Source organism: Ranitomeya variabilis, chromosome 4 (assembly GCF_051348905.1).
Source record: "Ranitomeya variabilis isolate aRanVar5 chromosome 4, aRanVar5.hap1, whole genome shotgun sequence".
Lineage (NCBI taxonomy): Eukaryota > Metazoa > Chordata > Amphibia > Anura > Dendrobatidae > Ranitomeya > Ranitomeya variabilis.
This window is the reverse complement of record NC_135235.1, coordinates 321,154,772-321,167,491: the sequence shown is the minus strand read 5'-3', so window position 1 is coordinate 321,167,491 and position 12,720 is coordinate 321,154,772. Positions and strand designations below refer to the sequence as shown.

At 40.4% G+C, this 12,720-nt stretch overlaps 1 protein-coding gene across 4 annotated transcripts in view; it reads left to right on the top strand.

Moving 5' to 3' along the window:
• The window catches only part of POU2F3 (POU class 2 homeobox 3), a 408,573-nt gene that overhangs the window by 365,999 nt on the left and 29,854 nt on the right, over window positions 1-12,720 (top strand). For all 4 annotated transcript variants that reach the window (XM_077250489.1, XM_077250486.1, XM_077250487.1 and 1 more), the window contains exons 8-11: window positions 838-979; window positions 10,719-10,855; window positions 10,942-11,103; window positions 11,527-11,593. In XM_077250489.1, the coding sequence (XP_077106604.1) occupies window positions 838-979; window positions 10,719-10,855; window positions 10,942-11,103; window positions 11,527-11,593 (508 nt within the window). The remainder of the gene's footprint in view (window positions 1-837; window positions 980-10,718; window positions 10,856-10,941; window positions 11,104-11,526; window positions 11,594-12,720) is intronic.

The following is a 12,720-nucleotide window of genomic DNA, read 5'->3' as shown; positions in this document are numbered from 1 at the left end:
TTCTCTTCCCCCACCCAGGGAAGAGGGACGCTACTGTGCACTGTAGTACACCAAGCCGACAAACAAGGGTTAACAGAAAACTCCAGGCATACAAAATATTTATGCACATATAACAGAGGAATGCAACGGGGCGTGGAGGTAGGGAAATAAACCAAAATAGAGAAGGATAGGGAATTACCACACATACAAACCAAGCAACAGTCACTCCTCCAACTCTCCTCATATGAACTCCTCTCTCTCTGTTAGATATGCAGCAAATACTAGCTCTGACATGGATTTGTAACAGAACCCAGATTATAAAGGGGAAAGGAGTGGCTAACCGAGCTCAGCTGTGAACACAGGGATTTCCAACATGGCTTTATACTCACCTCCGATGCTGGTGCCATTCTAGTGTTGCCAGCATTGGCTTTCCTGGAGCATGAAGATATTGTTATTTCACACAATCCCTGCAGCCAATCCGCACGGGCTTCATTCTCCTCTTCTATGGACGAATCAAGACATCCGGAGGAAGTGAGAGAGCAGCAGCAGCTCTCAGTTCCTTTGGTTGTCAATTACATCCATATAGGAGAGGAGAGTGAAGTCAGTGCTGATTGGCCGCAGGGATTGTGTGACGTAACAATGTTATGCAATCCCAGGGAAAGCCAGTGCTGGCAACACTGGAATGGCACCAGCATCGGAGGTGTATAGGTGTTATTATTTTATGTGGGGGAAACATAGGGATTGAGAACGGGTTGTGCGAGTAATGGAAAACCCCCTTAAGATTACATGCTAATGGTAATGGTTAAAGCCAGCTTTTACCAAATTTGATGAGAATCTCTTTTTCTTTTTTTTTCTCAGGGTGATGTTGGACTGGCAATGGGTAAACACTATGGGAATGATTTCAGCCAAACAACAATATCACGATTTGAAGCCCTTAATCTGAGTTTCAAAAACATGTGCAAGCTAAAACCCTTACTGGAGAAATGGCTGAGTGATGCTGGTAAGAGGGATATTGCTGGTTTAGTCTACAGTGTACTGGTCAAAATATTACTTCTAGCTATATTTTCTGGGTAGCATAAGCATGCTTAACCCCTTAACGACCCGGGGTATTTCAGTTTTTGAATTTTCGTTTTTCGCTCCCCTTCTTCCCAGAGCCATAACTTTTTTATTTTTCTGTCACTATGGCTATGTGAGGGCTTGTTTTTTGAGGGACGAGTTGTACTTTTGAAAGACATCATTGGTTTTAACATATCATGTATTGGAAAATGGGAAACAAATTTCCCATTTTGCAATAAAAGTGCAATTCCATAGTGGTGTTTTACCATGTTCACTAAATGCTAAAACTGACCTGCCATTATGATTCTCCAAGTAATTATGAGTTCATAGACACCAAACATGTATAGGTTCTTTTTTATCTAAGTGGCATAAAAAAATTCCAAAGTTTGTTACAAAAAAAAAAATTGTGCCATTTTCCAATACCTGTAGCGTCTCCACTTTTCGTGACCTGGGGTTGGGTGAGGGCTTAATTTTTGCGTGTCGAGCTGATGTTTTTAGTGATACTATTTTGGTGCAGATACAATTTTTTGATCGCCCGTTATTGCATTTCAATGCAATGTTGCGGCGGCAAAAAAACCCGTAACATTTGACATTTTTTTCTAGGTGCGCCATTTAGCGATCAGGTTAATTCCTTTTTTACATTCATAGATCAGTTAATTCTGAATACGGCGATACCAAGTATGTGTATATTTGATTTTTTTTTTATTATTGTTTTACTTTGAATGTGGCAAAAGGGGGGTGATTTGAACTTTTAGATATTTTTTGTTTTTTAATATTTTTAACCCCTTTCTGACCTCGGACGGGATAGTACATCCGAGGTCAGAACACCTGCTTTGATGCAGGTGAGCCCGCATCAATCCGGGACATGTCAGCTGTTTTGTACAGCTGACATCTGCCCGCAATAGCGGCGGGTGGAACCGCGATCCACCCGCTGCTATTAACTAGTTAAATGCCACTGACAGTGGCATTTAACTAGCGCTTCCGGCCATTGGGCCGGAAATGCGCGCATCGCTGACCCCGTCACGTGATCGGGAGTCAGCCATACGTCTGCAAACAACCAGCAGTCTATTGAAGACCTCTATGGTTGTTGATGCCGGATTGCTGTGAGCGACACCCTGTGGTCGGTGCTCATAGCAGTGCAGCAATTCTACTACATAGGAGCAATCTGAGCGTTGCCTGTATATAGCAGAGCCGATCAGGCTATGCCAGCTTCTAGTCTCCCATGGAGGCTATTTAAGCATGGCAAAAGTAAAAAAAAATGTTTTAAAAAATATGACAAAAATAATAAATAAATAAAAGTTTAAATCACCCCCTTTTGCCCCATTCAAAATAAAGCAATAAAAAAAATCAAACAAAGACATATTTGGTATCGCCGCATTCAGAATCGCCCGATCTAAAAAAACAAGTGTGGGATTGCACTATTTTTGCAATTTCACATCCCTCGTAGATTTTTTCTCGTTAACTAGTACATGACATGGTAAAACCAATGATGTCGTTCAAAAGTACAACTTGTCCCGCAAAAAATAAGCCCTCACATGGCCATATTGACGGAAAAATAAAAAGGAGACAAGAAGCTGCAGTTGTCCAATCACCTCTGCTACATACAGGCGATGATCATAGCGATTCCACCAGCGGCTGAATATAGCAGCTGGCATGTGACCAGAAAGGTGCAAACTCAGCCTCGGAACCCGCACTTAACGGGGAGTCCGACGTGGGCGTATTATTACACCCAGCATCGGAAAGAGTTTAAAGAGGACTTGTCATCAAGTCAATAGCTGCCAATTTTTGCTTTTATTGCCTCTTCTTCCCTGATTATTGTGTTTTTTTGTATTAAAATCTGCCATACTATTCCAGAGATACAGTGCGTCTCACCTTTATTGGCACCCTTCATTCTTTTCGTAAACTACAATATCTTCAGAAATAAATGGAAATGTACCAAAGTTATACCTTTGTATTATATTTTGTTATATCTATATAGTTTATACATAAAACATTGTTTCTCAGCTTACATGTTGCAATGTCAAAGAAGAAACAGAATAAACAGCATGTGCAGCAATAAATGCACCCCTAATTAAAACTTGGTTGAACACCCTTTGGCATTGATGGCAGCCTCCAAGCATTTGTTGTAGCCATCTGTAAGCTTCTTGCACTTCTCAGATGGTATTTTCTCCCACTCTTTGTTTGCAGTTTATTCAAGCTATTGAATGTTGGCAGTGTTCTATATCCCAATGGCAGATTTCAGCTCACCACAAAGATTTTCAATGGGATTGAGGTCAGGACTTATTGCTGGCCATTTTAAAACAGTAATTTTTTTCTTTTTCAACCATTCTTGTGTACTTTTGGATGTGTGCTTTGATGTTATTGTCTTGCTGGAGGACCCATGATCTTCGACTTAAACCAAGTTTTCTTACACTGGCTAGGACATTTCACTCTAAAATCTCTTGATAATTCTGTTTTCATGATTCCTATGGTACGGTCAATGCCTCCAGTACCAGACGTAGCAAAACAACCCCACAGCATTATGGATTCTCCACCATGCTTAACCGCTGGTAGGGTGTTTTTTTCCTTATAAGCCTTATTGCGCGGTCTGTTAACAAACTGTTGCTTTGCATTGCCAAAAAACTAAATTTTTGTTTAATCTGTCCACAGAACATTTTTCCAGAAGGATTGTGGTGTGTCAAGTTACTCTTTGTCAAAGATCCGTCTTTCCTTTTTATGTCTTTTCTTCAGCAATGGTTTCTTCCTTGGCGTTCTCCCATAAAGCTCTGCTTGGTTTAGTGTGCAGAGTATGGTACTTGTTGAAACCTGTTGTGAATTCTGCTTTTGGGTTCCCTCCGGTGGTGGTAGGTGGTAATGCAGTTGTCCCTGGGTTTCAGTCCTGGTCAGGTGTTTCTGCTGATTGCAGTTCTGACTGGGGTATTTAGGTGTGCAGGATTCATTAGTCCTTGCCAGTTGTCAATTGTTGTTGGGAGGTGTTGGACCTCTACCTGGTTCCTCCTGCCTTTCTGCCAAATCAGCAAAGATAAGTGTCTGGTTTTGTTTCTGTGGCACACATGCTGTGTGCTTCATGATTCAGTGCTATTCTTTTGTGTTTTCTTGTCCAGCTTAGATTGTGTCAGTATTTTCTCAGTCTTGTTGGATTCTCTGGGATTGCAGATATTCATTCCACGTCTTTAGATTGTGGAATTTGTTGTATTATCTGCTGTGGATATTTTTTGAAGGGTTTTAATACTGACCGTCTAGTATTCTGTCCTATCCTTTCCTATTTAGCTAGAGTGGCCTCTTTTGCTAAATCTTGTTTTCTGCCTGCGTGTGTCTTTTCTTCTCCTACTCACAGTCAATATTCATGGTGGCTGCCTATCCTTTGGGGTTCTGCTCTGAGGCAAGGTAGTATTCCTATTTCCTATAGGGGTATTTAGTCCTCCAGCTCCAGTGTCGAGGTGTCTAGGGTTTGTTAGGCACACCCCACGGCTACTTCTAGTTGCGGTGTTAGTTCAGGATCTGCGGTCAGTACAGTTTCCACCTACTCCAGAGAAAGTTTCATGCGGCTCCAAGGTCACCGGATCATAACAGAAACCATGACCCCTTCAGGTTGGCCTTCAGGTCTTTGGATGTTGACGTGGTGTTTTTTCCACCATTCCCACCAACCTATTGAAGACTTCTTTTGTCAACTTTCCTCTTCCCTGCACATCTAGGGAGGTTCTTGATGGTTCCATGCTTCGCAAATTCCTTAATAACATTGCGAACTGTTGAAACTGGGATATCAATCTCTTTGGAGATGGCATTGTACCTTTGGAAGTCTTGTGTCTAATAATAGCAGTTCTGATGTCCTCAGAGAGCTCCCTTGTCTTCAACATTGTGACAAAGGAACAGGGCCTACCATGTGGCTTTTTAAAACACTGAAGTCAGCATTCATTGGCTATTTCATGTCTATTTCATTCACATGGGCACCGACAATTAATTTCAGTTGATTCTCATTTGTGATTTACCACAGGTGAGTCAAAATGTAAAAGGTGATAATACCAGTGTAGCAACAGGCTTTAGGTTTTTCTATTTTTCCCCTCTTTGTTTTTTGTATTAAACTATTGTCTATCACTTGCTTTTTTGTATTTAACACAAGTGCACTAAACAAAAAACTGTTTCACTTGATTCATTTTTTTCAGGAGCTATTCACATTATGTACTTAAACTTCATGGGTGCCAATAACGAAGAGCAGGACTGTATAAGCCTTTTTCTTTAGTGGTAATTTTATGATTTTTACCAAGTGGGTGTGGCTCACTGGATTCACTGGGGGGGTGTCTTTAGGCTACTCTGTATTGTATTATTACATTATGAACCATGTCTCCAAGGTGTAAAGACCATAAATGTTTGCACTACATAATGTGCAGAATTATTAGGTAAATTAGTATTTTGACCATATCATAATTATTATGCAGATTTTCCAACTCTAAGCTGTATAAACTTGAATGCTTTTTGGATGAAGTAGATCAGGTGATGTGTATTTGTGTAATGAGGGGGGGGAGGCCTAAGGATACAACACCCTTTATCAAGGTGTGCAAAATTATTACGCAGCTTGTTTTGCTCAGGCAAAATGGGCTAAAAAAGAGATTTAACTGACTCTGAAAAGTCATATGCAAATTGCCTCTTCTGAGAAAAAGAGGACTTAACTCTATAGCGCCACCTGTTGGAAGTAGCGATCCTACAAGTTACAATCAACCCTTTAATGAGTCGTGCAATATGACTTAGGATAAAAGCCAAATCAGTATCTCAATTCGCAGACACGGTGTTTCGGGCTGTTGGCCCTCGTCAGTGCGAAGCATGAGAACTGATTTGGCTAGGTGAGAGGCTCTGGACTGGGGTCTAAGGGGTAACGTTTCTCCTTATGGAGAGTGACATACCATCTGAAAAGTCAAACATTTTTACAGAGTGATGCAGTTTTGTTGCAAATAGTCAACAGGGTTGAAAAAAACATGTTGAAAAAAAAAATCCACACCTTAAAGAAGCACTCTTCAACCCATCAAAATTTTTATCCTCTTAATATATTGCAGAAATCATATTATATAGCACTGTGCACTTACAATTGCTCATTTTGCATTTCTCCAGATTAAATTCTTCTCTTATCTCTGATTTATGTAGAAACAGGAAGCCTCTGCTCCCTGCATTTATCATTCCTCTCTTCATTCCTGAGCTTTCAAAAGCTTTTGATACAGTGCCACATAAAAGGTTGATACATAAAATGAGAATAATGGGGATAGGGGAAAATATGTGCAAGTGGGTTGAGAGCTGGCTCAGGGATAGGAAACAAAGGGTGGTTATTAATGGAGCACACTCAGACTGGGTCGCGGTTAGTAGTGGGGTACCACAGGGGTCAGTATTGGGCCCTCTTCTTTTTAACATATTTATTAATGACCTTGTAGGGGGCATTCAGAGTAGAATTTCAATATTTGCAGATGACACTAAACTCTGCAGGGTAATCAATACAGAGGAGGACAATTTTATATTACAGGATGATCTATGTAAACTAGAAGCTTGGGCTGATAAATGGCAAATGAGCTTTAATGGGGATAAATGTAAGGTCATGCACTTGGGTAGAAGTAATAAGATGTATAACTATGTGCTTAATTCTAAAACTCTGGGCAAAACCTTCAATGAAAAAGACCTGGGTGTATGGGTGGATGACAAACTCATATTCAGTGGCCAGTGTCAGGCAGCTGCTACAAAGGCAAATAAAATAATGGGATGCATTAAAAGAGGCATAGATGCTCATGAGGAGAACATAATTTTACCTCTATACAAGTCACTAGTGCGACCACACTTAGAATACTGTGCACAGTTCTGGTCTCCGGTGTATAAGAAAGACATAGCTGAACTGGAGCGGGTGCAGAGAAGAGCGACCAAGGTTATTAGAGGACTGGGGGGTCTGCCATACCAAGATAGGTTATTACACTTGGGGCTATTTAGTTTGGAAAAACGAAGGCTAAGGGGTGATCTTATGTTAATGTATAAATATATGAGGGGACAGTACAAAGACCTTTCTGATGATCTTTTTAATCATAGACCGGTGACAGGGACAAGGGGGCATCCTCTACGTCTGGAGGAAAAAAGGTTTAAGCATAATAATAGACGCGGATTCTTTACTGTAAGAGCAATGAGACTATGGAACTCTCTGCCATATAATGTTGTAATGAGTGATTCATTACTTAAATTTAAGAGGGGACTGGATACCTTTCTGGAAAAGTATAATGTTACAGGGTATATATATTAGATTCCTTGATAAGGCGTTGATCCAGGGAACTAGTCTGATTGCCGTATGTGGGGTCGGGAAGGAATTTTTTTCCCCATGGTGGAGCTTACTCTTACCACATGGGGTTTTTTTGCCTTCCCCTGGATCAACATGTTAGGGCATGTTAGGCTATGGGTTGAACTAGATGGACTTAAAGTCTTCCTTCAACCTTAATAACTATGTAACTATGTAAGATGCCTCACTCCTCCCCCTGCCATGGACTTTTGCAGTGACTTATGACTTGTGCAGAGAAAATCGACCTCCTGTTTCTACATAGAGCTTAGGGTATGTGCCCACAATCAGGAACTGGCAGCACTTTAAATGCAGCGCATGTTTGCTGCGTCCAGAGAGCTGCCGGCTATTGAGCGCAGGTGAATCCGATGCGTTCACTGAATCGTGCAGATTCACCTCGCCCAATACATTGAATGGGGAGACTAGTGTATCCGTAATAGAAATAGACATGCTGTGGTCTGGAGAGGCACGCCACATGTCTGTCTCCACGGGTGAGCAGCGGGCGTGTCTGGAGGCATAATGGACAGGGAATTTTTCTTAAAATCCCATCCATTATGCTGTAACATCTGAACGTTGTGGGTTGGACGCTGCAGAAGTATGGAGCGTGCTACCCGCAGTGTTTACTAATCGTCTGCACATACCCTTAGAAGAATTCAGCTAGTCAGTTTTTAATCACGTGATGTCATTGACCTGATGGATAACAGAAGAATTAGCTGGGTAGTAGACTAATTAGCTGGGTAGTAGACTAAAATGAGCAATTGTAAGCACACATTGTTACATAATATGATCATTGCAATATATTAAGAGGATAAAAACTTTGATGGGAGCGCTTCTTTAACTTCCAAAGTTTTGAGAAAAATCAAATGTGGAGCGACCAGGAAGCCGTTATCCTCTAGTGCTGTCATATCATATCATGTCATATAATCAGAGCTCAGAAACATGGTTGAGATAAGGTAGGCAGAAACCGACTATAACTGACCAAGACACAGAAGTGTAAACGTCAAGACTGGGCCAAGGAATATCTAAAGGCAGAATTTTCAAGTGTTTTATGAACTGATGAGATTAGTGACTTTTAACGGACCAGATAAATGGGCCTGTGGCGGGATCAGTAACAGGCACAGACCTTCACTTCTACTCAGATGCCAGCAAGGTGGAGGTGGGGTACTGCCATGGGCTGCTATTATTAAAGATGACCTAGTTGGACCTTTTGTAGGTTCAAAATTGACTCAACATCAACTTCCAAACCTACTGTCAGTTTTTAGAAGATACTTTTTTCCAGCAGTGGTACGGGAAATAGTCTGCATCTTTCAAGAAAACCATACTTATTTTGTAGGACAATGCTCCATTGCAGCATCAAAGGCTCCACTGCTCGCCTGCCAATGAAGAGCTTAAAGATGTAGAATAAAGACATGGCCCCTTCCTCAGCTGACGTAAACGTAAGCCCTATTGAGGAATTTTAGGTCCTTCTTAAATGGGAGATTTACTGTGAAGGAAAACAGTCATCTGACAGAGTGACAGACTCTGTGGATGGAGCTTATGATTTTTATTGAAAAGGTGAAAAAGAAGGGTGGCTATATTAGTCAGTGGTCTGCCTAAAATCCTGGAGACATGTCCATTATTGATACAAGCGTCTATGGGTCTGAGCGTCAAGTCTTTAGTTCCGTGTAAAAATCGCACCAAACTTGGATGTCATCTGAGTGAGATTCGATTTTCACAGACTTTCAGGAATGGAAGGTGGAGAACCTTTTTTTTTCCTCCACGTACGAGAAAAACTGATGACATGTGGACCACATTCTGGTCAAACTCTGATCAAAATAATCATTCCGTTTTTCTCACACGTAAGAAAAACTGATGGGGCCTAACAGATGAAAATAAACAACTGAGTTTGGAAAATTTACATTTTTGATTTAGTCGGATTATAATTCTGAACAAATAGGTTAGATATTAATCTAACAAAGACAAAACCTCACTTTTACTTTCTTACAAATTCCGGTTTCAGGTTTATTGACCTTTTGGATTGTCCGACAGCTCTATAGTTGTTCAATAATAAACTGAATCATCAAAAATACAATTTTCCAAATCCTTATGCACACAGTGTAAATAAAAAGGCCGTTTTCTCAGGAACCATATGGTGGATTTTAAAAAAGGGAAACAATTGAATTCTCAGGAGGTCGGTGTGAATAAAATTGCGATTTCAGTGTTGCACAACAAATGTAGCCTCAGCCTAAAGATGGTCTATTATTTATAAATCATATTGTGAAACTAATAAACTCCATGTAGTATTTACAGTACATAACTGACACCTCCTCAGTGGATATATGGCTGCAATCCCTTCAGGACATATATAAACGTGATATGTAGTGTCTCCTCCTTAGATGCGGGCTCCGACGCTGAGCCCCCATCTTTCTGGCACATGACAGCTGATTTCATCAGCTGTCATTTGCCCCTAACAGCCGCGGGCTACCACAACATTTTTTGGGCTACCACAACACTGCAATAAAATGCAATAATGGGCGATCAAAAGATCGTATCTACCCTAAAAATTAAAATGTCAGCTCGGTGCGCAAAAAATAAGCCCTCACACAGCCTCATATCCCGAAAAAAATAGAGAAGCTACAGGTCCCGGAAAATGGTGCCATTTTTTTAAAACAAAATTTGGACATTTTTTCACCTCTTAAATAAAAAAACCCCTAGACATGTTTGGTATCTATGAACTTGTAACGACCTGGAGAATCATAATGACAGGTCAGTTTTAGCATTTAGTGAAAATGGTAAAAAAAAAAAACAATCGTGGAATTACACTTTTTTCAATTTCACCTCACTTGGAATTTATTTTCAGTTTTCCAGTACATTATATGGTAAAATAAATGGTGTTGTTCAAAAGTACAACTCGTCCTGCAAAAAACAAGCCCTCACATGGCCATATTGAGAGAAAAAAATAAAAAAAAGTTATGGCTCTGGGAAAAAGGGGAGCGAAAAATGAAAACGAAAAAACGGAAAATTGCCAGGGGGGAAAGAGTTAAATTAATAGTAGTTCACCAATAATTCATTTGCTGTTTATTTTTTTACTTCTTTAATTTTACTTATGAGAGCAGGCATAGGAGTCATTGATAGGGGTGTGGGAGTGGGGTGGGAGATGAGATGACAGTGGAAGATTTGTTTAATTTCTTAGATGCGGTGATTGTAATTTAATTTAATTGGTTAATCAGCCAGGATCACTGGCATTTGCAGTCCTGGCCGGTGCAGCGGGGTAGCAGCTGCATATGGCAGCTCAGGAGATAAGTTGCAGGAAAGCACTAGAACATTATGGGCCTAGATAATTAGAATAAATAGCTCCAATTATGTGCTGGCAAGTCCCATTATTAACTAACCCGTCTCATCCTTCTAGAATCGGCTCCTTCAGATACTGCCATGGCACCCAATACTACTTATCCACAATTAAGTGAAATGTTTGGGCGTAAAAGGAAGAAAAGAACAAGCATTGAGACAAATATACGTCTAACGTTGGAGAAACGATTTCAGGATGTAAGAGCAATGCCGTACTCCGATTTTATCCATTTTACTTGCGTCATTCCTGAATAACCTTTTGGGGTTTCATATTCTTCTTACAGAACCCAAAGCCAAGCTCGGAGGAGATTAGCATGATTGCCGAGCAGCTTGGTATGGAGAAGGAAGTAGTGCGGGTCTGGTTTTGTAACAGACGGCAGAAGGAGAAACGAATTAACTGCCCGATCAATATGCCATTGAAGTCTCCGATGTATAACTCAAGAATGGTGAGATTAGGGACTGTGATTATTAGTGTTAAATAGTGATGAGCGAGTATACTTGATGAGCAAGCACGCTTGGGTGGTCTCCAAGTATATGTGACTGCTCGGAGATTTAGTTTTTGTCAACGCAGCTGCATGATTTGCAGCTGCTAGACAGCTTGATTACATGTGGCAATTCCCTAACAACCAGGCAACCCCCACATGTATTCAGGCTGTCTAGCAGCCACAAATCATGTAGCTGTGTCGACAAAAACTAAATCTCCGATCACTCACAAATACTTGGAGACCACCCGAGTGTGCTGGGGAAAACCCGAGCAACGAGTACACTCGCTCATCACTAGTGCTAAACTTTAAATATACATACATAATAAGAATAACCAGCCCGTTTTGGAAAAAATTAAGCCATTTTTGTTTTTCACTGTGTGCCAGGTATCGACGTCAAATTCCTTGGGGTCCTTAGCCATAACCCCAGTGCACAGCACAATGACCAGCACAGGTAACTCCATAATAGCATGATATTATGTCATTTCAAAAATGTTCCTATTATTTCATATAATTATTATTTTATTATGAATCTGAACATGGCCATGCACATGAAATCACTGTCGGCCTCCAGCTATTCCTTTTGACTCCACCATAAACATGGATCAGGAATGATAAAACCAAACATGCAGCATACGTTCCTTCCGTTCCCTGACATCTGCCATTGGTGGAAAGGTTAAAGTTTCTAAATACTATCTATAATATTAAATGAGTACTATGTGGCTACGAAACAAATGTATACTGACAACATGCAACAGCACTCTGTATACATTGTAAATAAAAAGTCTACACACCCCTGAATCATTTCAGAACTTTTTCCTTTATTTAATGTCACATATCTGCACAAATCCATTTAAAAATAAACTGAAATCTTTTTTGGTGGAAAAAGAGCTAAAATAATGTGGTTGCATATATATGCACACCCATAATTTAATACTTTCTTTAAGTTCCCTTTGAATTTATGTCAACATTGAGTCTTTTTGGGTAGGAGTCCATCACATCATGTACCACTGGCAATCTTTGCCTCCTCATCCTTGTAGTAGTGCTCTAAATCTGTAAGATTGTTAGGTCATCCCCTATGTACAGCTCCCTCTGCAGATCACCCATATATTTTCAATTGTTTTCAGGTCTGTTCTCTGACTGGAACATTCCAAAACTTTCATTTTCTTCTGGTGAAGCCTTCATCTTCAGCTTTTTAGCCAAAACTTAAAGGTTTTGTTGCAAAATTGACCAATATTTGGAACTGTTCATAATTCCTTACACCTTGACTAAAGCCTCAGTTCCAGCTACTGAAAAAATGCCCCAAAACATAATGCTGCCTCCACCATGCTTCACTGATGGTATGGTGTTCAATCTTGGTCTAATCAGACCATAACACATTTCCCCAAAGCTTTTGGCAGACTTGATGTAGATTTTGCCAAAACATAGCCAGGTTTGGGTGTTTTTATTTGTAAGAAAAGACTTTAGACTTGCCATCCTACCCCACAGGTCAGACATAAGAAGAATATGGGAGATTGTTGTCACATGCAGTACAAAACCAGTACTTGCTAGAAATTCCTACAGCTGCTTTAATGTTGGTCT